General features: G+C 53.2%; 3 protein-coding genes across 4 annotated transcripts; 1 reads left to right on the plus strand and 2 right to left on the minus strand.

Annotated features, from left to right (window-relative positions):
- Positions 1-2,736: 2,736 nt before the first annotated feature.
- Slc16a11 (solute carrier family 16 member 11) lies at positions 2,737-5,233 on the plus strand. Of its 2 annotated transcripts, none has more exons than XM_059271043.1 (4): positions 2,737-3,074; positions 3,312-3,909; positions 4,105-4,872; positions 4,957-5,233. In XM_059271043.1, the coding sequence occupies exons 2-4, from the start codon at positions 3,816-3,818 to the stop codon at positions 5,184-5,186; spliced, it is 1,092 nt and encodes a 363-aa protein (XP_059127026.1). In that variant the 5' UTR covers positions 2,737-3,074; positions 3,312-3,815; the 3' UTR covers positions 5,187-5,233. The 2 variants fall into 2 exon arrangements, with proteins under 2 accessions (XP_059127026.1, XP_059127028.1); XM_059271045.1 differs by lacking the exon at positions 2,737-3,074 and having other exon boundaries at positions 3,298-3,522; positions 3,766-3,909.
- A 390-nt stretch (positions 5,234-5,623) lies between these two features.
- On the minus strand, positions 5,624-9,851 carry Slc16a13 (solute carrier family 16 member 13). The gene is made up of 4 exons (XM_059271038.1): positions 9,360-9,851; positions 9,068-9,211; positions 7,444-8,181; positions 5,624-6,772 (listed from the first exon to the last, which is right to left on the minus strand). The coding sequence occupies exons 1-4, from the start codon at positions 9,556-9,558 to the stop codon at positions 6,567-6,569; spliced, it is 1,287 nt and encodes a 428-aa protein (XP_059127021.1). The 5' UTR covers positions 9,559-9,851; the 3' UTR covers positions 5,624-6,566.
- Positions 9,852-13,352: 3,501 nt separating this feature from the next.
- Positions 13,353-18,988, minus strand: Bcl6b (BCL6B transcription repressor). The gene is made up of 9 exons (XM_059271037.1): positions 18,949-18,988; positions 18,216-18,406; positions 17,714-17,935; positions 17,253-17,606; positions 16,799-16,923; positions 16,020-16,184; positions 15,815-15,945; positions 15,590-15,727; positions 13,353-15,255 (listed from the first exon to the last, which is right to left on the minus strand). Exons 2-9 carry the CDS (start codon positions 18,392-18,394, stop codon positions 15,139-15,141), a joined length of 1,431 nt encoding a protein of 476 aa, XP_059127020.1. The 5' UTR covers positions 18,395-18,406; positions 18,949-18,988; the 3' UTR covers positions 13,353-15,138.
- Positions 18,989-23,982: the final 4,994 nt, after the last annotated feature.

The raw sequence follows: 23,982 nt of genomic DNA on the forward strand, positions 1-23,982 counted from the left end.
GTTGCCTGCACGTGTGTCTGTGTGAAGGTGTCAGATCTCCTGGAGCTGCAATTACAGACAATTGTGAGCTGCCATGTGGTTGCTGGGAATTGAACCTATGTCCTATGGAAGAGCAGCCAGTGCTCTTAACTGCTAAGCCATCTCTCCAGCCCTAGAAACTAAACTTTTGATGATGGATTACCAGGTTACCATGTGACGTGAGCTGCCCATTATGAGCTGGGTGTTATCTGACCCGCCAAGTCACAAAGCTGTACATACACAGCTGCAATCCGTTGTCAAATGGAAGTGGTATCTATGTAACTGGGCCCGAGAAAAGCAAGTTATACGAAGAAGCTGCCCAAATGCCTCTGATTTCTGCCCCCTTTACCATGCTTTCTGTCCCCAGGCACACACCTACAGCTTCATGAGGTGTGCCTCATGATGTGATGACTAAGGAAGAGAAGACTAGGTCCTGTTTTACAAATGTTCTGCACGCTGTGCAGACACCACCAAGAAATGAACCGCTGCAGCTTTCCAGTCTCTGTCTGGGACTAGGGAACCTTAAAAGGCGCAGGAAGGGACTCCTTACAGTGGTCAGAACTTCTGACAATGCACACAGCCATATATTTTGCTTGGAAGGAGAAACGGCCAGATGTGAAATTATATATTCATTCAAAGGGATTACTTGTGGTCCCAGCACGTGTGAACTTGGGATCAGCATGGGCTTCATGAGCCCCTGCCTCCCCTGCAAAAAGGAAAGGTGTCACAATTCCGTTTAAATTTCTTGTAAATATTCATACTTTATAACCCACGTGATTCTGCTAAAGCTCACCGGATTGATGTGGTTCACTGACCTTGAATTTGCTAGCTCCGTTTTGAGCGGAAGTAGCCACCTGGCAAAGGGAAACAATGCTGTAGAGTCTCGTCGAGTTGCCCTGAGTTACAGTGGTGACCATGGAGCACAGATCGTACTCAGACACTGTCCTAAGTCTCTTACTTGCACATGCATACACCATGACAAATTTAATCCTTATAACAACCCTATCAGGTAACTATTATTATAACCATTTTTAAAAATGAGGAAACAGACACTTGTTTGCAATCAGATAAGCGACAGAGCTGAAAGTCGGGTTCAGTAAGTCTTGTTGGGGGTCCATTTTTCCAACGCTATATTACCTCCAAGAACAACACACAACAATTCTGGCTAAGAACATAAGGTAGAAGAGGAATGTGCCCTTTCACAACCAGTCATCCCAGGCTTCCGGGTTTTGCATACTGCCAGGGTGCACAGCATTACTTGGTACAACCCAGACCTAGAGGCCCCAGTCTCCTCCCTGGCTATATTTCTACTTCACCATGGAGAGAGTGTTTTCTTTCGGTTGACCTGGTTCAACTTACAGCAGAGTCCTTACCAGCCTTCTGGGGAAACCAGTTCCCTGCCTCCCTGCTGACTGAGTACCTGCAGGCTCCACCACCCCAGTGGCTTTTACAAAGACAACTCCTGGCTGGTGAAACCAGTGAGGCCACTTTCCTAAAGGGTATGTAGCAGGGCCTTAAGCCTTCAAGGTCTCCTGTAATAGGACATTTCAGCAGAGAAAAGTGGCATATGCCAAAACCTAGAATTGACAAAGGAATAGACAGACTGGAGTAGGGAAGAAGCTAATTCCCCAGGGCGGGAGGGTGGGATGGAAAGGTAGCCAGGCTTGCCTTTGATGATTGTGGGGCCGTACCCACCATGGTCTGCCGCTGAAAGTCTGTCTGCGTTCTTCAGTTTCACAACTTTTGAACTGTTTTTCTTCTTTTTTGCTAGCCAGATGCTTTCTCATCAATTAGGAAACACTGCCATCCTGTGGCTATGGGTTGATACATGCTCCAACCTGCAAATTGCTGAAATTTCAATGGCATTGTTTAATGATTAAACCAAAGAACACACCTATTGAGTCAAACCGCCGAAGTAAAGCAATAGCAATCTTTAAAGAGGGATGCTCACTAGAGTCTTCAAACAAACAAAAACATCTGGTTCATTTCTATGAACTCTTACTTTGCTTTAAAAAAAAAATCTAGCCTAAGCCTTTAGCGATTCTGGTGGCAAAGATGTCATCTATTCCCAGACACCCTTGGTTTAGAACCCCACGATTGTGGCTCTGCACAGATGCTGCCCGTTCCAGGGCAGTCCACATCAATCTGTCTCCAGGCTATTTCCCTCGACTGTGGCAGGCTCTGTTTTCACTCCTAGGTCTGTTCAGCCTGTATCCTCCCACAGTAGGCTAAACCTAAATTCAAATATTTCCACTTTCTTTTTTGAAGCTGAACGATTTGGGGGTAGGTCACCTAACCTCTTTAAGCATCAGTTACTCCATTTCTAAAATGGGGATAGCACCTTCGTCATAGAGGTATTGTGAAGACAAAATGACAAAGTGTGTGTGTGTGTGTGTGTGTGTGTGTGTGTGTGTGTGTGTGTGTGAAGACAGCCTGGAACATCACAGGTCTTGGTACTGGGAAGCGGTGAGGGCTTGCTAGTATTGTCCATTGGAGGCCAGGGATTTGATGTCGGAGGTTTACAGGATCCTCAGCAACAAATGCGAGAATCGAAGAACTCTTTTAGGCTTTGGAGACCACCGCTATTTCCACGCGTGGGCAGCCGGCCGAGCAGGGATTGCAACCGGGCTGGTCTTGCGTGCGCAGCCGGCTGCAGGTGCGTGGGCGTGAGCCCCGCGGCGCCGAGAGGCGCGGGGAGGGGCGGGGCGCGGCCACCAGGCACACTCATTCCCCGCGGTTCCCTATCCAGGACTGGGGGTTGTGTGTGGATAATTCAATCCCCGTGGGACTCGGCGTCAGGCCTGGGCCCAGGCTTGGTGGATTGGCTGTCTCGCTTACCCCCGCCCTCGCAACTCACACCCCCACCCCCACCCCGCGTCCCAGGTGGCTCGGGCCCCTGTGGTGATCTCTGTTTACCGAGAGAGCGGGTCCAAGTTGGGCTCCATCTCTGCCCTGGTTGGCTGCTCGGCAGAACCCTGCCTGCCTGGAACGCGCAGAGAAAATCCGGCCGAACCCACCTTCGCCCTTTCCCTATCCCCAACGCCGGGAGAGGTCGGGTAAGAGAAAGAGGGTTTGGGAAGGAGGAGCCCCTGACCTGGGGGATCCTGCTGCCCCCCCATTCCAGGACCTCACGCGCACCCAGGACTTCTATCCCTAGGCCTGGTTCCCGCGCCCATGCTCGGGGCGACGTGCCCACCCTGGGCGAGCAGCCCGAGGCTGGATCTCAGGGACGTCAGCTCCCTAGCGGAGGCCCAGGCGTGGAGACTTCATTCACAGGTGTCTCCCCACCCCAGCAGACGGCGATGACCCCCAAGCCGGCCGGACCCCCGGACGGGGGCTGGGGCTGGGTGGTGGCGGCCGCAGCCTTCGCCGTGAACGGGCTCTCCTACGGGCTCTTACGCTCCCTGGGCCTTGCCCTCCCCGACCTCGCGGAGCACTTTGAACGAAGCGCCCAGGACACTGCGTGGGTCAGCGCCCTGGCCTTGGCCGTGCAGCAGGCAGCCAGTGAGGGGGGGCCCCCCGAGGTGGGAGGCGGGAACCGGGTGGAGAGGCCGTGAATGTAGTGATGGGAGACAGCAGACTTGATTACCAGACAACCTGAGAGCTACTGGTGGAACCAAGTTCTAGAAGAGTGGGTCTTGAGGTCAAAGGGAGGAGTTACCAGGCCAGGCAAAACAGCCAATGAGAAGTGTTGGAGATAGTTTGGGGGTCCCGGGGCATGTCTTCGTTGACTCCGCCCCCTTCTAGGCCCAGTGGGCAGCGCCCTGAGCACTCGCTGGGGGGCACGCCCCGTGGTGATGGTTGGGGGCGTCCTAACCTCGCTTGGCTTGGTCTTCTCGGCTTTCGCCCGAAGCCTCCTGCACCTCTACCTCGGCCTGGGCCTCCTCGCTGGTAAGAAGAGTGGGATGCTCGTATGCTTCAGGGGGTGATTATTGGGGGAGCTTCTTGTGGGGTAGGACACCGAACAAGGCGGTGAGTGTGTGTGTGTGTGTGTGTGTGTGTGTCCGCGCGCGCGCGTTAGAAGCAGGGCTAAGGAATGCTGGAACCACCATCCCCGGACCCTCATTCTGTCCCGTCCGTTTGCAGGCTCCGGCTGGGCCCTGGTGTTCGCCCCTGCCCTGGGTACCCTCTCTCGGTACTTCTCCCGCCGCCGGGTCTTGGCGGTAGGGTTGGCGCTCACCGGTAATGGGGCGTCCTCGCTGCTGCTGGCACCTGCCTTGCAGTTCCTCCTTGATACTTTCGGCTGGCGGGGTGCCTTGCTCCTCCTTGGCGCTGTCACCCTCCACCTCACGCCCTGTGGCGCCTTGCTACGACCCTTAGCTCTCTCTGGTGACCCCCTGGCCCCACCTCGCACCCCGCTAGCTGCCCTCGGCCTAGGTCTCTTTAGGCGCCGAGGCTTTTCCATCTTTGCTTTGGGCACCGCCTTGATTGGGGGCGGATACTTCGTCCCCTACGTGCACTTGGGTCCGCACGCTTTAGACCAGGGCATGGGGGGCTACGGGGCAGCGTTGGTGGTGGCTGTCGCTGCCGTGGGAGATGCAGGTGCCCGACTGGTCAGCGGATGGCTAGCAGACCAGGGCTGGGTGCCCCTTCCGCGGCTTCTGGTTGTGTTTGGGTCTCTGACTGGGCTAGGGGTACTGGCGGTGGGGCTCGTGCCCACTGAGGGGACGGAGGACGGATGGGGGGTGCCCCTGCTAGCCGCGGCTGGGGCCTACGGCCTGAGCGCCGGGAGTTACGCCCCGCTGGTTTTCGGTGTGCTCCCGGGGCTGGTGGGCATTGGCGGTGTGGTGCAGGCTACAGGGCTGGTGATGATGCTGATGAGCCTCGGGGGACTCCTGGGCCCTCCCCTGTCAGGTAAGGGCTGAGCCTGCCGATTCTCGCTCCAGACTTCTGCCCCTGCGATGCCAGGCCTCTAAATTACTTTACCTCTTTTCTCAGGTTTCCTAAGGGATAAGACAGGAGACTTCAGTGCCTCTTTCGTGGTGTGCAGCTCTTTCATCCTGTCTGGCAGCTTCATCTACATGGGGCTGCCCAGGGCCCTCCCAACTTGCCGTCCAGTCTCACCTCCAGCAACCCCTCCCCCTGAGAGAGGGGAGCTGCTCCCAGTTCCACAGGTCTCCCTGCGCTCGGCAGGGGGCGCTGACTCCTCCCGGGATACCACTTGTTGATTATTTCCTTGTTTGAGCCCCTTCCCTAATAAAGGATTTTTATCTGACTCTCTTGAGAAAAATAAGTGAATGAATGAATGAATGAATGAATGAATGAATGAATAAATAAAAATCTAGCTGAAAGCAACAGGACCCCAGGGGCCCTGGCGGTGAGGAAGGATGCCTGTTTAGTCAGTTTTCCTTGGCTCAAATCCTTGCCTTAAGTGGGCCTTTGAGAAGTTGTGAGCTAGTCAGTTTCAATTTGTTAGGGAGCATATCTAAACCTCATACTTTAAATTTTTATTTGTGTGGGTTTGCAGAGGCCAGATCTCTTGGAGCTGGACTTACAGGCAGTTGTGAGCTGCCAGGGGTGGATGCCCTGAGCCAAACAGGTCACCAGGAGGAGCAGCAAGCAAGCCCTCTGCTGAGCTTTCTCCAGGCCTACTTTAAAAAAAGATTGATTTTTATTTATGCTATATGTGTGTGTGCGTTTGTGTGAATGTATGCCACGCGTGTGGGTGTCTACGGAAGCCAGGAGGACCTCGGATCCCCGGGATCTGGATTAATAGGTGGTTGTGAACTACCATGTGTGGGTGTCTCTGGCCCTCTGGAAGAGCAGGAAGTGCTTTTAACTGCTGAGCTTTCTCTCCAGCTCCAAAACCTCATACTTTTCCTTGCATTTTGATCTGCTTTTGTTAGCCTAAGAGAAACAAAAATCCAGCTGGGTATGATTGTGAGCACCTGTAATCTCAGCATTTGGGAGGAGGCCAGGTCTCAAGTTCAAGAGCAGCCTGGGCTACACGGTGAGGCTCTTGTCTTAAAAGTACAAGGATCTTAGGATGCAGCTGGTGCTCCCAAGCCACCTTCCTCCACACATAGATGTTTCTCTTCATTTTCTTCCTTCTATATCACAGGAATAGTGGAGAAGAGGGAGGTAAGTGGATGGAGAGAAGAACTCTGGGTCACCAGAGCTCATGGACGTCTCCACCCCTCTGCTCCGCCATGACCCCATTAGCAGCTCCAAGCACCTGGGCCTCCGGCTCTTTTTGAGGTTACAATTATTGTCCAGTTTCCTTATTTGTTTTATATCCGAGGGACACCAGAAATCACATATAAATCATGAGAAGGCTCTCGACCTTTGATTTTCAGCTTTGATTCAGAACTCAGTGGGTTGAGATCTCCTGGATCCTTCAGAAAAATCTTGGGAGAACAAAGGAGGTGATATGAGAGCTGTCCACAAAATACAAAGGGTTGGCACATAAATCGCAGGAACCCCAGGTCTGCTCTGGTGGAGGCAGATCAAGAATCCTAAGGCACTGTGCTTCTGTGGATGCCTTGATGGGGCAGAAGACCCGTGCTGCCAAGCTCTGGCTCTCCATGACCACTGTCTCCTGGTGGAGTTCAGTCCTCTCCCAACCCCTCCTCCTTGGGCAGGGGAATTTTGGTATCCAGTGTCTCTATTCTAAGGTCCCGGGGTCTGGAGGTAGAAGCTGAGATGCAGGAGAAGAAATGGGGCAAGGTGGTAAGAACTCCACTTCCTGCCAGAAGGAAGGCCCCGGCCACCATAAAGGAAACCATGTAGTTGCCTGTCACATCCCGGAGGTAGCCTGGGTCCGAGAGAGAAAAACAAATACACATGGGTGATCTGCACACTGGGGCTAATGGCCTAGGTCCGTTTGGGGGCAAAGGAAGACCCATTATCTTAGAAGAGATGGGATTCCCAAGGTAGGACTGAATGAATATGAGCCTCTAGTCTCTTAAACAGCCTCAAATGTCATTTCAGCCACCGCCCTCCCTGGAGAAGACCTCACACCAGCCTGTGGTTATCTGGTGAGCCATACTAAGTCAAGCGTATCTGTGTGTTTTGTTCTGGCAACAGTGGCCCTTCTAAGCCTTCAGTTAATAGTTAAGAGGAAGGTGTTTAAAGATCAGGAGGTTCTGGCATCTTAAACATGGAGAACTTTAACCAGATGATTCAGACATTTGGGCAGGGGCCCAGTGGGCCAAAGGAAAAGAAGACGATGTTAGGTCAAGCTAGGTCTTCTAAAAACCCAGCCTGCAGTTTCACTGGGCTCCTGTTCGTCTTTCCACCCAGACCTTCTCAGACCCAAGTTCTGTCCTTCTGTGACCCTACCTCAGGCCCGTTATGACTGGCTACGCAGGCTGTGTACTGTAACATACTAGAGGGCAACATTAACATACCATAGTGAGAGTAGTTCCTTCCTCCAATCATGCAACATGACATCCCTGGCCCAGTTGGCGACCCCATTTCCCTTACCTGATAGAGGAGCTCCCAAGAGCCCTCCGATGCTCTCTATCATCTGTACCAGTCCCAGGCCACAGTAAATCCTTCCAGTCCCCACCAGTTCAGGAATCACGGAGAAGGCCACTGGGGTCAGGGCCCCTGATGTGAAGCCATAGGTCACAGCCAGAACCACCAGGGTTGTGGGAGACTGAGCCACGGGGAACAGGGCCAGTGACACCCCAGTCAGGGTGGTCCAAAGCATCAGCAGCCGCGCCACAGGTCCCGGGACGGCATCTCCCAGCCAACCAGATGCCACCCGGCCCACGAGGTCAGAAATAGCGGCCACTGATAGCAGGAAGGCAGCAGGCAGTGGGTCCCAACCCAGGTCCTGCAGATGGGCCACCAAATGGACGTAGGGGATGAAGTAGCCAGTGTTAATCAGAGTAAGGGCAAGTGTGTAACGGACGAAGGGGCCGTGACAGAGGAGGGAGGTGAGCTGGGACCCAGGGCCACCCACAGAAGTGTCTTCAGTCAGGGAGAGTGGGCGGAGGAGAGCACCACAGGCCATCAAGTGTAGGGAGAGGGCAGACACGAGCAAGAGGGCTCCCCGCCAGGCATAGCGGCTGATCAGCCACTGGAAGAGGGGAGCGAACGCAAAAGACGAGAGGCCCACTCCAGTCAGCGCCAGCCCCATGGCCAGAGATCGGCGACGAGAGAAGTATCGGGAGAGGCAGGCCACGGTCGGAGTGAAGGTCAGGGCCCAGCCAGAGCCTGTCAAAAAGGAAATCAGGGGAGGCTGTGGACTTTGGAGGTGCTCAGAACTCCCAGGAATCCCAGTTCTACCTAGCAGAAGACCAGCCCCTGCTCTGGACTCCCACAGCTCTGGGTTATCTTAGTGCTGGCTTTGACACTTTCTAGCTCCGTGACCTTGAGTGTTCTGCTTACTCTCCCAGGCTCAATTATCTCATCCACAAAATGGGGTTAACACACTTTATGGAGGTGTTCTCAACCTTCCTGATGCTGTGACCCTTTAACAGTTCCTCATGTTGTGGGGAGCCCCTCTCCCCCCATCATAAAATTATTTTCATTGTTACTTCATAACTGCAGTTTTGCTACTGTTATGAATGGTAATGTAGATATCTGATATGCAGGATATCTGAATGCGACCCCCGTGAAAGGGTCGTTCAGTTCCTAAGGGGGCACAACTGACAGGTTGAGAACCACTGCTTTATGGGATCTGGGAAGACAAGAGATGGTGTTCCTAAAGTAACTAAAACAGAACTTTGTAATTAGAGCCCCGTCTCTACGGTTTCTGGCTGTGTTAATCTTCCTTTGCCCAGCTGTATAAACATCGATAAGCATTGAAAGCGTTATTATTATTATTATTATTATTATTATTATTATTAAATAGGGCAATGATATCTATTTCAGTTAATACCTAGCACAATCTTAAAGAAATTCTCCCTTTTCCACTCCAGTCCGATGGGTTTGGGCTTGTATTTTCAGGACTCATTATCTCTGGTTTAGTCATTCAGCTTAAGAATTCCCTGCAGGGCACAGGTCCTTCCTAAGCCTTTTTGGAAAGAGGTGGAAGAAGGTGAAAATCCAGAGGCTTAAGATCCAGGCCTTGGACTTCTGCCCTTGCCCAGGGTCTCACCTGACAGCAGCCCAATACTCAGGTAGAGGTGGGTCAAGGAGGTAGCAAATGAAGCAAGCAGCATCCCCAGCGCAGCCAAGATGCCTCCAGTCATCACCACAGGCCTGGGCCCCAACTTCGTGCTCAGGGCACTGCCTATTGGGCCTGGGAATTTGGAAGGGGTTCTGCGAGGTGGTCACCGCCGTCCTCCCTCAGCATCCTCCCGACCCTTCGCCTTTCCCTTTTCTGGTCCCCAGATTCCCTCTCTCTTTTCCGAGGGTGGTAGGCCACGGCACCCAGGCACAGCACTCACTCCCGAACTGCTGCACCGCGATCCCTATGGAAGCGATCCAGGAGACTCTGGCTGCCTGCTCGTCAAACGCCGCCACAAATTCCACGAAGAAGACACCGAAGGAACGGAGCACCCCAAACACGAGCGCCGACTGGATGAACGCTGATAGCACCACCATCCACCCCCAGCCCCCGTCGGGGGGCTCAGCCCTGCGCGCCATTCGGGAAGGAACAAAGCCGCCGCAGCCCCGCAGAGCCCGTGCCTGATCGGGGCTTTAGACCGCCCACTTTAACCCACCCACCCCGCAGGACGCTCGGCGCTAAGCTGTGGCTGGTCGCTAGGAAGTTCCTGCTAAAGCGTGGGGCGCCTGCGCCTTTCCCCCGACAGGAGGGAGGCCTACGAGCCGGGACCCGCCACGGAGACTGGGACCGGCTAGCCCACAGCTGAGAATCCAGACCCGGGCCAGATGATTTCTTTAGAAGCCAGAGAACAAAACTGGGCTCAGGCCACAACCCCGAGTGTGGATTATGTTATCTTGGAGGATCCAGCACCTGCCTAAATGGGCCAACATCCAACCCCCAAGCTCGCCAATTAGGATGCAGGTCTCTGGAGCAGGGGGTGGGCCCCGGAGGGGGTGGGCGGGGCTCACAGCAATGTTCCGAACCTGTAGTGAGGGGGCGCATGCGTAAGGAGGGACATGAGGAAGATCGGTCCCACGTGACCAGGGACCTACCGCGAGGTTCTGCGGGTGCTGGGGTCATTCACATTTCAAGTCGTGCATCTAAGAGCTGGTGGTGGATGAACTGGGCCTGGCCAGGCAGGAACTCACTTGCTTAGTGAGGGATCCGAGAATTGCCAGGCAGCGTGGGTACGAAGGGATAGGTTGTGAGGCAAGAGTTAAACAAACATAAAGCACCTGGGGCGGCTTTTTAGAAAAACCTTGAAAATTCTAGACCGCTGGGTCCGAGAGGGGCACGGGCAGAGGGGGAGACGGGAGAGCCCAGCCTGTGATTCCAGCTGCTCCCGAGGCAGAGGCAAACTCATGGTCAGCGTGGGCGACCAGGTGGCGCACGCCTTTAATCCCAGCACTCGGGAGGCAGAGCCAGGCAGATCTCTGTGAGTTCGAGGCCAGCCTGGTCTACAGAGCGAGATCCAGAACAGGCACCAAAACTACACAGAGAAACCCTGTCTTAAAAAACCAATAAATAAATAAATAAAAATAAAATAAAGGGGGCATGCAGTTTTGTGTAGGTCCTGGTTCAGTCCCTACTGCTGCTGTGTTAAGGGGAGGGGAGTGGACAGACGGACGGACTTGTTGGACTCCTGGCATTCATGTCAGTAATGAGAATTTGTTCCTGCAGTTTCCAGACCCACTGACAGGAAACTTGCAGGTCACTGAGACCAAAAATAACTGAGGAGAGGAAGGGCCGCTGTCAGACGATCGGAGTTGCCCAGGACCACCTACCTTTTCCTCCCTCCGCGGTGCTGGAAGCTTTCCCTTTGCCTTGTAGTGATGGCCACTTCCTGACCAGTTTTTGATCTCGTGCTGAACTGCTGTTACACAAGAGACAAGCCATAACCCTGGTCACTGGAGCAGTCAGCCCCGTTCATCTAACCGGCTCTCTAGCAGGCACTCTCTCACCTCATGACAGCAACGACTCGGGCTTTTCCGTTCCATTATTATACCTCAGGCTCCCAGGACTCTGACCTTGAAACCTTGGGCTCAGAATTCATACCCAGACCAGTGGGGAAAGAGGCAAACGAGGGGGATGGGATAAGGAGCTATGCTTTTGAGAAGTCTCAGCAGTTAAGAGCACTTGCTGTTCTTACAGAGCAGCAGGGTTCGGTTCTTGCCTGCACCCACACGCATCAACACAGTGGCCTGTAACTCCTGTTCCAGGAGATCTGACACCCTCTAGCCTCCACAGGCACTGTACCCATGTGGTCACTTAAATTCACAGAGGGAAAAAAAAAACTCATCTACATAAAAATAAATACATAAACCAAGTTTGATTGCACAGGCCTGTCTGCAACCCCAGCTGTTTAAGGGATGGAGGTAAGAGGATGACAAGCTCAAGGCTTGCCTGGACTACAGAGTGAAGGAAAAGCCAGCCTGAGCGACATAAGACTGTCTCCAAAACCCAAGGAGGGAGCCGGGTGGTGGTGGCGCACTCCTTTAATCCCAGCACTCGGGAGGCAGAGGCAGGTGGATCTCTGTGAATTCGAGGCCAGCCTGGTCTACAGAGCGAGATCCAGGACAGGCACCAAAACTACACAGAGAAACCCTGTCTCGAAAAACCAAAACCAAACCAAACCAAACCAAACAAAAAAACAATAAAAAAAAACCCCACCAAAACCCAAACAAACAGACAAATAAAAAACCCAACGAGGGGCTAGAGAGATGGCTTAGTAGGGAAGGTGCCGATGACCTGAGTTCAATCCCTGGAACCCACATAATCATGGAAGGGGAGAACTGACTCCCCAGAGTTGTCCTTTGACCTCCACATGTACACATGCCATGGTGTATGCACACAAAAACATCATACACACATGCACAGTAATAGATATGTTAATAAAATTTGTGAAACTAAAAGCCCCTTCCCTAAACCCAAGGGGGTTTTGGCTTAACAGGTTCAACCCCTTGCACCAAGCAAAACCAAACCAAACCATATTAACTTTCTCAGCTGCATATATGGAAAATAAAATAACTATATGGAAAATAAAATAACTATGCCAAAATGTCACGGGTCTGCAATCTTGCTGTAAGTAGTCATAAGTAGGGGTACATCAATGGTATAGGCAGTAGTTGAATCTCAGGAGTCGAGAGTCCAGTCTGGAGATCTCCAGATTCAGGGTACAGCCCTGGTCTTGACTTTACCACTTATTACTTGGTCAAGGTAGGTAACTTCTCAGTTCTTCCTCACCTGTAAACTGGGGAGAACACTCCCTACCTTTTAGGGCCACCAGGGGGCTAAATTAGTAAGTCTTGTGCACTAAAATGCTTTATTTAAGACCTGGCATTTAATAGATGGTAAGTAGCTGGTCTTATTTTCAAAAAGGGGACAAGCTGGAATGGAAGGTGACAGAAACTTTTGCTTAGTATTTTGCCACTTTTTTTGTTTTTCAAATATAACCTAGGTTATGGACTTGTAAAAAAAAAAAATGAAGAAATCCAAGCAGTCCCTAAAATAGATGATCAGGGAGAACACTAGACTGAAGAAACATAATCACATTCATCTTTGTCACAGCTGAGGAAAGACCAGCGAGAGGTAACATTAGAATTAGTGACTTTTGGCCTTGGGCTAGAACACACCTGTGCACCCTGGACACATGGGTCAAGGGAAAAAAGACACATGTAGTGGACATTAGACAGATTCCAAGACCTTAGGGCTGGGAGGTGGAGCGGGCACAGAGTGATGCACTGGGCCTTCTCCTGCTTGTTCTAGCTCACCTCGGTTCTTCTTTTTGTCTTTGTTTTCAAAACAGGGTTTCTCTGTGTAGCTTTGGAGTCTGTCCTGGAACTTGCTCTGTAGACCAGGCTGGCCTTGAACTCACAGAGATCCGCCTGCCTCTGCCTCCCGAGTGCTGGGATTAAATGCGTGTGCCACCGCCGCCTGGCACCTCTGTTGTTCTCATGGGACCCAAGCCCTACCCATTTTCTTTGGAGATGGTTGTGTGTGACGGGTGGGTAGGTCACAAGTGTTAAGAACCCCTGCTTGCACAGAAGCATTTCCCAGCTTCTTGGTGCTTCCTACTTTCTCCCTGCAGCCTCCACACCTCAGTCAGGAAGTGACTTCAGCAGGATGCAGGTGGCTCCGGATAAGCTTCATGAAGTCACTGGTTCCTACACAATGAGCCGGAAGGCTAGGGCAGGGAGGGGAGAACCAGGGCCATTGAAGAGGGCTGGTGGGATGAACAGTGACATGAACACAGAATCCAAGTCCCCAGCCCCCCCCCCCCTTTCCCCTCAAACAGAAGCCTAGGACACACAGAGGGCATGAGAGGCTTCTTTATTCCAAGGATCTGATCTTGTAAGAGCTAACATCTCACCCCGGCACTTCCCACATGCCCATCCAGTCCGCCACACAGAAACCATAATACCTTCTCAATCTCTCCTCTGTTCCCACCCACCTTCAATTCTACATTCAGGTGATAGGAAAGGGGAAGATTGGCTTTCTCACCAGCCCTCAGCTGACTTAATTCTGGAAGCTCCGCCTTACAAATTCAAGTCTTCTTACCCAAGTCCTATCATCAAATAGGTCTCAGGGCAGCAAGAAGCAGGACTATAAATCAAGGCTCCCAAATATCGTCTAACATTCCAGACACTCCATCTAACCAGGGAACTCCATCCCTAACACTTTCATCTACATGGTCTATACCAGGACCTGCAGCCCTCAGGTAACCTCATACACTATCTGGTAACTTGTTCACATAGAAGGGGCCTTTGGCCAATCCACCAACCAGTCTTTTAAAGCCTCGAAGCACGTAATTCCAAACACTAATCCTCCAATGACAACACATCCAGCATGGAACTCAGCCCCCTTTATCTTCCCCTGTAAAGTCCAGTACATTCACTGGTCACACACAGGAGTGTAGTGGGAGAAGACTGAGTCACAGACCCAGGTTCCCAGGTAAGAAAACTACCAAGCACCCATGAAAGAGGGAAGTTTTGTAATCTGGACATTTCCAGAAGCTGTGCAAAAACACATTCAAAGACAAAGGGGCATATTGAACCCTAAGGAACATTCCAACCCAGCTGCTCATGCACTAAAGGATGGGTCAGACTTGTATTCAAGGTAAGGAATGTCATTACTTCTCTGGAGGTCATAACATTCTTAGGAACTGGACAGATAAGAACAGGTCGTAAAATCTCTGGTACAGATCTTTAGCTCTCTCCCCAGAGGCAGGCTCTGTCTGAGATGGACACAGTGCATTCAAACCCAGGTGGATAGCTCAATGGAACAGTTTAGATGGTATGCCTTGCTGCAGGAAAGACTACCCACATCCATTCAGAAATGAGGAGGAGGAGGAATCCGGCCCCCACTTCCCCAACCTTCAGGAGGAATTTATCATCTATATTTTGTGTTCATCAAAAAAGGTTCCCATCACCCTCCCAGACCTGAAAGGTTTCTTTCTATGACTAGCCTGCTACAGGAGTTGCACCATCGGAATACCAGAGAGGATGCCTTACCCAACCTTCCATGTTCTCAGGGTTTGCCCCAGGGAAGCTGAAGGTTGCAGTCCTAGAACTGACGGACAAACCAACAGGCAGACAGACAGAAAAGGGACGATTCCAGAGAGACAAGTCACCACAAAAACAAAGGAGAGAGCCAAGTGCTAGGTCGCTCTGCCAGCAGAGCAGTGCCCTCACCTTCTGTGATTCGGGTCACTTTTGATCACACTTGTGGAAGAGGCAAGTCGGAAATGCAAACAGAACAAAGGCCCTGTGCCGCCCACAGGCCTTAATAAATTATATTTACAGACAAACCATTTGAAATTGGGGGGGGGGGCGGTTCCCTTGAAGAGAGCAAGTCCGTCCTGTCTCTCCTTTTCCCCAGCCCCCTAGCTACCCAATCTAGATTGTGGGGAAGAGGTTTTGACCAGCAAAACGGAGACAGATCTAGCCAGGATCTGCCACCCCTGCTCTCCCCAGTACGAAATTAAGGTGACAGAAGTTTCTGATACCAGAGTGCCCTGGCACACTCCCATATTAAGCCCGTCAGGGAAGCCAAGCCTGGGCCTGGAGCTTTTGCAGCCCCCAGGGAGCAAGTGTGGTTCGGATTGGGGGGGGCGGACCCAGCTATGGCCCCCCGAGGATGTGGTAGCGCACTTTCGTGTTGGTGGCGGCCCCGTGTTTCTGACGCAGGTGCAGCCGTAGTTGACTCTTGTGCCGAAAATGCAGGCCGCAGGGGTCACACTGTGGGAGGACAGGTCTGTTAGGTCCCCACCTTCCCATAACCACCTTTTGGTTGGGGCGGGAAGGGGAACTGTCCAGCTCTCCGCGGACAATCAGCCCTTTAGCACTCACACCCAGAATTCCCCTGGGGCGCCCAGGAGATAGGGCCTTGCCTTACTTAACAAACGCATCAACACCTGTTAGCGCCTTGGGACAACAATTACCCCACCTCTCTCCGCAGTCCAAGCCCCTGATTCACTCGGACTCTTTTTCCAAGGAATCCAGCCCTGGTGGCCAGACCAGGCCCCTGCCTGCGTACGTGGGGGATAACGGCTGGGCCGTGTAGGGTACCCACGTGGTACGGCTTCTCCCCCGTGTGGATGCGAACGTGGCTTTTGAGGGTCTGTAGGTGGCGGAAGCGGGTTCCGCAGGTGGGGCATGGATAGGGCTTCTCTCCGGTGTGGATCAGCACGTGTGCGCGTAGGTGCGCCACCTGGGGAGGGGCGGAGCCTTGAGATCGCCCCCGGGAGGGGCGGAACCCTCAACGCTCCGCCCACTCGCCTTCCAGCCCTCTCCCAACCTGGACGAATCGCGAGCCGCAGGTCTCACACTTGTACGGTTTCTCTCCAGAATGGATGCGGCTGTGCGTTTTTAGGTTAGCTGGCCGGTTAAAACGTGCTCCGCAGATGGAGCAGCGGTAGGGCTTTTCTCCTGCAAGCAGGGAGGAAGACAGTCAGATCGCCTTAAGAGAACGATGGGCGTGAAGACCAAGACCCCCTCCTTACCTGTGTGCACCGTGCGGTGACTAGCCAGGTTGCCCTTATAGCGGAAGGCAGAGCGGCACAGCTGGCATTTATAGGGCTTGTCCTCGTCCCCCGGAGCTAAGGGGTCCAGCCCCGATGAGCAACCGGCCACAGTCTCACAGTTCTGGCAGCCGAAAAACTCACCTCCTGGGAAGGGTGGAGAGCAATGACAACCTTAGTTTCTATTCATCGAGGACTTCCCAGGTGCCAGTGAATCCACAACAGAGCACTATTAGGATCTGTTTGTCTCTTTAACTCCTAATTTACTGTGAAGGCTCCTGGGGACTCACTTGGCTTGCTCACGGCCATATAGTCTGTAGGATAGTTAGTAGCATGCTTATAATTTTTTGATGGTAGTGACAGTATGTGGAGGTTCTTGCAAGTGGGTGGAGGTTCTTGCAAGTGGGTGGAGGTTTCTGTTTCTCTCCTTTCTTGCCTCACTCTGGGTGACAGACTGCCAGAGAAGCCCTGCCAAACTCTGGGCAGATTGTTCAGTCCTGGATTGGGCTAGGCCAGAACTTCCCAAACTGTGCTGCTTCTTGGAAGTACATGGAGAACTTATTTTTTATTTTATTTTTTTTTTTTATGATTGGTCGCCACTCAGATATTCTGACTGATGAGGTGAAAACTTCACAGAAGGGTCCAATTTGCAGTCAAGTTTGGGAACTGCTAAACAGGTCTTTTCTGGGGTCTTTTGGTCCAGATTGACCTGGAACAGCCACAGGAGAGAAGCCAGAAAAGAAAGAAGGACTCTTTCTTACCTGGTGGTGGGCGAGGCTGCTTAGAAGTTGATCCAGAAGTCTCTTGATCCCCGGGTGTGAAGAGGTAGGGGGTATTTGCTGGAGCTCCACATTTGAATCGCGCAGTGGTAGTAGCTAGAGATAGCCTAGGCAGATGGTAGGAGCCACAGAAAAGGTTAGGGATTAACCTACACACACACACACACACACACACACACACACACACACACACACACACACGGGCGCCCCGGGGTGGGGAGGAGAGAATGCTGCCTTTCTTCCTGGAAAATATGGATCTATATCTTCTGGAAGGGAGCTAATGTTAATCAATAAGCCACATCCCCTCTGGCCTCTGGCCAGCTCCCTGAGGTGGGCTAGTTTCTCTGAAACCCACCCCCAGATTGCACCTCAATGGCTCTGCCTCCTAGGGTAGCAGGCCAGTCTCTAAAACTCTCGGGAGCTGCAGATTCTCTACCTGCTCTGGAGACCAGGCATGGGTCCTTCTTCGCTGCTGCTGCTGCTGCTGTTGCTGGAGGCTTCATCCCCACTGGGGAGCCTGGCTTGGGGGCAAGGTTGACCAGAGCTCTCCCCAACCAGGCTCCCTGCTTGTGAAGTCTGAGAATTTAGCACAATAAATTTGTACTTTTTCCAGTTGCAGGCCTTAGGGTCTGGGCTGGCTGGACTCGGGGAGCCTTGACTGCAGCTTCGAGACTCAGTAGGGGGGTCTGGGTGTCCTTCTGAGCGCCTGGGACTACCGGGTGGAGGGGCTGTCGGCGGGCTTGGGGGTTCTGCCTCCAGGGGTCGCAGGGAGATGCCTAGAGGTTCATAGCTAGAGAAAGTATGACGGCCATTAACACCGTTTCCTAACCATTACTTTTGCCCATAATGCCCGGAGCACCACTTCAACAGCGACCACAAACCCCGTGGTTCATTCACCTGGCTTGGATGAAGCGGTGGCATGCTTGGACCACATGTTCCATCTGCAAATAAGTGGCGGCCGCTAGGACAGCTGGTGCGGTGGCTGGAGAGAGGCGCAGCCTTGAAGTGTACATGAAGTCCAGAAGCGGAGCAAAGCCCCTGGCTTCTGGCCCCCCGGGCAGAGAGAGTACATCCACTCCGACTCCTGCCCGGCCTCGGAAAATTGAATAGAAGAAGCCACTGGAGAAGGGACGATTGGGCCATGTTAGGAAGTGGGGGGCCAAAGGAGACACAGGACACTTTAGAGTCTTGCTTCCCAACTAGCACGGCTGCCCCAATTCTTAGATGCTCCTCCATGCTTCTCTTCTTCCTTCCCATCCCCTCCCCTCTGCCTCCCCAACTCTGGATTACAGGTGGGGGCCACTATCCCCCAACTTCCCTCGTGCGTTGGATTGCCTCTCCACGGCCTTGTGACTCTGTTCTCTACCCAGTTAGTCCCAGGACCCCTACCCCCTCGAACCTGCAGGCGATAAGAACTGCCTTGTGTGCTCTTAGGGGTTGCCCGCCAACCAGCAGCGTGACGTCAGTGAGGATCCCGCGCAGGCGCAGCTCATTCAGATTGCCAAGCACGTCGGAGGAGTGGCGCGTGAACTCTCGGACGTAGCCCAGCGCTCCCTCTGGAGCCGCTGGGGAACCCATAGCGACCCAGGCCTGCGCCAGCCACGGAGAAAGTTAGGGGGTCCAGGCATGCCTAAGACACATTCTCTTTTCTGCTGGTGCTTTCTTCCCGGGGTGCCCCTAGAGTCAAAGCCATCAGATCGCGGGCCCAGCATCACCAGCCCCACTTAATTCATCTCGTTCATCTTGCCCTCAGCCGCCGCTTCTTTGCCTTTGCTGGATCGCAGAGCTCTTGAAGCAGGTTAGAAATTCTCGTACCTCCGCCTGAAGGGCGAGCATGAGGACTTCCGCACCCCCGCAAGCAGTGCGTTGGTTCGACTCCAGCTACCTCATCCATTACCTTCCTTTTCCCTGCTTTCCCGCGCGCCTGGGTCCCAGGTACCAGACCTTGCCTGGGGACCACATATGATCTGCAGCCCACACCCTTCCACGCCCATGCGCCTCCTATCTCTAGATCCCATACTCCCCAATCTCTTTTTAGCATAATTTCTGGGATTCAAGTCTTATTACCATCAACAAACCCCAGCCCACTTTGGGGACCCAGAAGTCTGATTTCTTCAAGGTCTGGTTCTTACCCCTGTCCTGCAGGGGCTGCGGCTTCTCTCCTCGAGGGGGGCGGGGTCTCTCTTCTCTTTCGGCCTCGGCTCCTTTATCCGGCCGGGATGTCGGGGGCGGGGGTAGAGGTGGGGTGAACCCGTGGGTCCGTATCCTTCCTTCCTCTTTCGCTCTCCAGATGGTGAGCCCGGGGCGGGGTCTCTGTCTTAAACGCTGTATCTCAGAATCGTGGGGTGGTCGTATCGGGGGCGGGGGGGGGGGGTTTGGTTCATTAAACGAGCACCCGAGGATGAGGATGTTAGAATTGGGGAGGAGGTTAGTGATGTGGAAGGCGGTAATATGGGAGTCTTGTGTCGTCGGAGGACCTGGGACAGCGAGAATTGAGTTTTGGGTTTTGGAAGAGGGTGCCAAGAGCCTGTTGAAGGAGAAAGGAAATACCGTAAAACTCCCCTTTCCAATGTACTGGAATCAGGGAGCAAATAGAGAGCCCAAGTGGTATCGGGTTTGGGCGGGCGGTAGTGGACTCCCGAGGGGGCTCAGACAGTGGGAAAAGGAGGCGTGATTGACAGGCAGGGTCCACAAAAGGAGGGGCTCTGACCAGGCGGGGTAAGGAGAGGGCGGATATGATTTCTAGTTCGTTTCCTTCCATTGTCCTGCGACCGGACGGCTCCTGCAGCTGCTTCCCCTCGAGGAGGTGGGGAAAGCCCCGGGTGGGGACCGAGAGACGTTCGGGAGACCTAGGCGTCCGGCCTCTTACTCCAGACTCTCTCCTGAACCCTTTTAGGGATCCAGAGAGACAGACTCCCTCCCAAAGCCCTGCTGCTCTCGGTCAGTCCTAGCTCACTAGGGCCTCGAGCACCCGCCGGTCGGCTGCGCTTAGAGTCTGGCGGGACGCCGGGGTCCAGCGCGGCAAGTAGGCAAAGCTCGGCAATGTCTGCATCCTTCCACGAGGGGGCGGACGAGCACTAGCCTCGCTTCGCCCCTAGGTCTCCTCCCGGCTGGGGATGTGCTCAGACCAGGGAGCTGGATGCGTTCAGTCTGGGCCACCGAAACCTTCCGCTGCCTTCTCTTTGCGAGAGTTTATTCTGCACCTCTGTCTCTTAGTGGGGCACTTAGGTAGAGGACGGAAGAGTTAGGGTCTCCGAAGGAAACTCAGGCTGGAACTCTCGTGGAGTTGGCCTTGGAATGAGTGGAGAGGTTGGGACGAGGAGTGGGGTCTTGAGCCTGGGAACATAGGACTGTCTTTTCTAATTAGATAGGCGTGAATTTTTAGTGAACATTAATATGAACGTTGGGTGGAGTAAACAAAGACAGGGATGAGGAGAAAGGGAGGAAGAACCGGTAACCTTATTTTAAGCACTCCATCCAGGAGACAGGCAGGGACCACACCCTTAGATTTTTGTTTGGGGAGCCTTGTGGTGGGAGGATGAGGTTTGCTTGAAGAAGAGGGGCTAGAGCTGAGCCCAGGGGCAAAGCAGGAGCTCTTTGGTTATGGCATCAGGAGCATATGTAGCTGACCAAGAATGACTGAGCACTGGCCATGGAGCTGCAGAAGTGGGCCTGAGGCCTCTCCCTTCCGTTCCGGGGGGGAGGGGGGGCAGTTTTTTTTTGTTTGTTTGTTTGTTGTTTTTGAGCAGACAGACACACAACAAACAAAACAGCAGATCAACTGACAAGTGGGGATAACCTAAGGATTCTGGATGAAGATGTGTCTTTCCTTTGTCAGGGTTATTTTGGTCTCTATCCAATTTTTAACCTCCAAATTCAAGGTGAAAACACCAAGGGCTCCCTTTGATGTCAGGATGGAGTTAGGTATGTGGCCAGTTTTGGGGTGCTGCTTGCCATAGGATGTTATTATAGCCCACGGGGCCTGTTTTTTAGTCTTGAGAGCTAATAGCAAGTTGGAAGTGTGGGACTGGTTTTAAAGGTTGGGGGTGGGATTCTGAAGACCATGATTTTGAGACTGCCCATCTCTGTTGTTTTGGTCTACTGGGAGATCCTTCCGAGTGTTCTGTGTTTCAAGGTTTAGAAGAGATTGTTTGGGGACATAAAATTCAATTTGGAGCTTTTTAGAAAGCATACATTGAGTTGGAGGCAGAGCAGGAAGCTAGGAGCAAGTTCGAAGGCTTTTGTAGTTGAGGACTTGTTTTGGGGGGCAAAGTTTTATATTTGAATCTTGTGGAGACTCATTTTGAGGGGAGGATATTCCTGTGTACATGTTTAGGTATGAAACTCTTCTAGGGGGAGAGACTATGAGAACACCCCTCCCCCCGTAGAAGGATAGTTTGGGGGTGTCCGATTTTGGGGTGTCTTGTCACTGGCCACCTTTGGTGACGTGGAGATAGATCTTAAACTGAGATCAGTCTGGAAGCTCACCTATTCTAGAGCACATTTCTGGTTTAGGTTATCTTTGGCTGATGGCCCCCTCTTGCCCCAGATTCCAGAAAGTTCTATTTTAGTGAACCCCCAAATAAGCCAAGGGTTTGAAGGGAGAAGCCTGGGAAAAGCAGTATGTTTCATCATAGACTTATTAGTATATGGCTTATTGAGCTGAGGGGGAAGAGGTGGCTTCACACTCTGAACCCCGATTTCTTATGGAAGAAAAAAAAAACCAGTTTAGAGGAAAACGAGGTGTCTCTTGTTAAAGTGGGTGCATCTGACCAATGTAGTGTTGCTGAAACTGACAAGGAGGGCCTGAAGTGGGCTACAAGGAGTTGATTCCTGCACCCTGATTTTTTAGGATAAAAGCCCCAAACAGAAAGCAGACTAGGAATGAGGGTGAACTGAGGGGGAGGGGATCCCAGCGGCAGCAGGGGCTAGAGGGTAAGCCAGGCCAGATATTCCCGCCTAGGTCCCTGTTCTCTTCGGCTCTCCTCCCCTCTCTCCCTCCCACCGCCCACCCCCCCAACCCAAGGAAAAAAAAACCTGCCTGTGCAATAGCAATGGCAGATTCCAGTCCTCCAGGCTTTCCTAAACCACCACGGAGACCAGCCAGGGGGGAGGGGAGGAGAGGGGAGGATCGGGCTTTCCTGCTTCCTTGAGACAGGGGCAATGAGCTTGACCTCTTGGCCCCTAGCCCTCTAAAGAGTGTCCCCCGGTCTGGAAGCCAGGTGTCCTGGACCCTAGCCCCCAAGCGGGGGGGCCTGGAGAAACGGGGAGGAGGAAGGAGGGAGGGAGTGACTTCCAAAATTGGCATCGGGACAGAGCAGGGCTGGCGGGAGGCAGGAGAAAGACAGAATTTTCCTGAAAAAACGGGGATATCTAAGGACCCCAAATTTGGGTAGCTAGTCCAGGACTGTCTTCCCAACATCCTAGATTTTTTTGGGATTTTTTGGGGGCCCCGGGACCCCTCTAGATGGGGTGAGGAATGTAGTGTTGGGGGAATCTGACTGGGGCATTGCAGCTGCCTCTCCCGCCGAGTTGGAGACGGATGGGCTGGGACGGGTTTGGGGGGGGGTGTCCCCAGTTCTGACTGGGAGTGGAGGAACCCCTCCAGAGCTCTCTTGTGGGGGTCCCCCTCCCCAGGGCACCCCCCAGTCCTTGAGCCAGCTGAGAGGAAGGAGGCCAGCGATGCGACTGGGCAACTCTTTTCTCCTGCACCCCAAATGTGAGGGATGCACCCCCAAATTTGCTCCTTTCAAAATAGGGGACCAGGATCTCAGGGGAGAGTAGCTGAGGTAAGTGGGGAGGAGAGTGTCCCCTGTTTTCAGGAGAGACGTGGCGGTTGGGGGGGAGGTTTGGAGGTGCGTGCTGGGGTGGGGTTGGGCTCTGTAACTCTTGGAATTGGGGGGATGACCAGAGAACCTTTCTCTTGTACCCCTAAGAGGTAGCCCCCCAGATTGAAACCAAAACCTGAGACTTGAGAGCCTCCCAGGATCCCCAGACATTAGGATAGTGTTTGATAATTTTTACCCCCACAAAAGCTTTGCTGAGATGGGCGCTGGGTACAGCAGTTGTTTGGGGGGCTTTGGAGGGTCTAAGGAGCAGGAGGCCTTGGCAGGGCTTGATATAGAACAGGTAGTAGTCTTGGAGTGGGTCTGACATCCTCAGGGGGGCCTAAAAAGACTGCTTACACACACCACCTTAGATTTTTTTTGATGGCTAAGAGTTTTGGGGGGTGTGTCGGAAGCTTGGTGGTGGTTAAGGGTGGGATGAGAGTTGGGAGATTAATATTTGGGTATTACAGAGTTTTTTGTTTTTAATTTCCAGAAGAAACTTTTGCCTTCTGGGAGATTCTTTTTAAAATGAAGTCTTGGACAGGAGGGAAAGGCTAAGGGAAGGCCTAGGGTTGGGGGTGGGGAGAGACATGTTTGTCTCTGCTTAAACGTGGCTCTCAGGGGTGGGCCTGCCTGCCTGGGCCTGGTGAGTGGGCTAATGAGTGTTGCTGTACGGGTGGGGCGTGGGTCTTGGGGGGCCATGGGAATGGCAGCAGCACTTGGGGTTGAATACTTGGCCCTCAGGTCCAGATGGGCTTCTTCCTGGGCTCTGCTGCTCCCCTTTCTCCCTGGCCTCCATTTCCTGCCTTTGGCCTCCATCTTGTGGCAGGCCCAGGGCCCAGGGTGACTTCCGGCCCCCCTCTCTCAACCGTGTTCCAGCCCCACCACCTCTGGACTGCCAACTCCCAACCCTGCTGTCCTTGGCCCTGTCTCTTCTCGCATTTCTCTTGGGTTCTGACCTAGGGAGGGAGGAATGGACACAGAAAGCCTTAGGTCCCTGCCTTTGTCGGGAGGCAGTCTGTTGGTCTTCCCTGGTCATTCTGTTTCCTCTGCCCCTAGCCTCAGGATCCCCAGAGCTGAATTCCTCCAGAGGTGAACAGTGTGCCAAGCTTATCACACTGAAGCCATCTCCCAGGCCCTATCCTCCCTATTGCCTGCTAAACTACGATTGCTGGGGGGCCATGTTTGCTGTCCACACCTCCACCCCCCATCCCGGGGGGGGGGGAGGGGGTCTTCACGGTGTTGCCTTGTGCCATCTTCCTCCCGACCCATCCGAGTCCTGCCCCCGCCCCAGCAGCACACTGTGGTTTGTGCGGCACTGTGGCCACGTCCAAACCA

Source organism: Peromyscus eremicus, chromosome 8a (assembly GCF_949786415.1).
Source record: "Peromyscus eremicus chromosome 8a, PerEre_H2_v1, whole genome shotgun sequence".
Lineage (NCBI taxonomy): Eukaryota > Metazoa > Chordata > Mammalia > Rodentia > Cricetidae > Peromyscus > Peromyscus eremicus.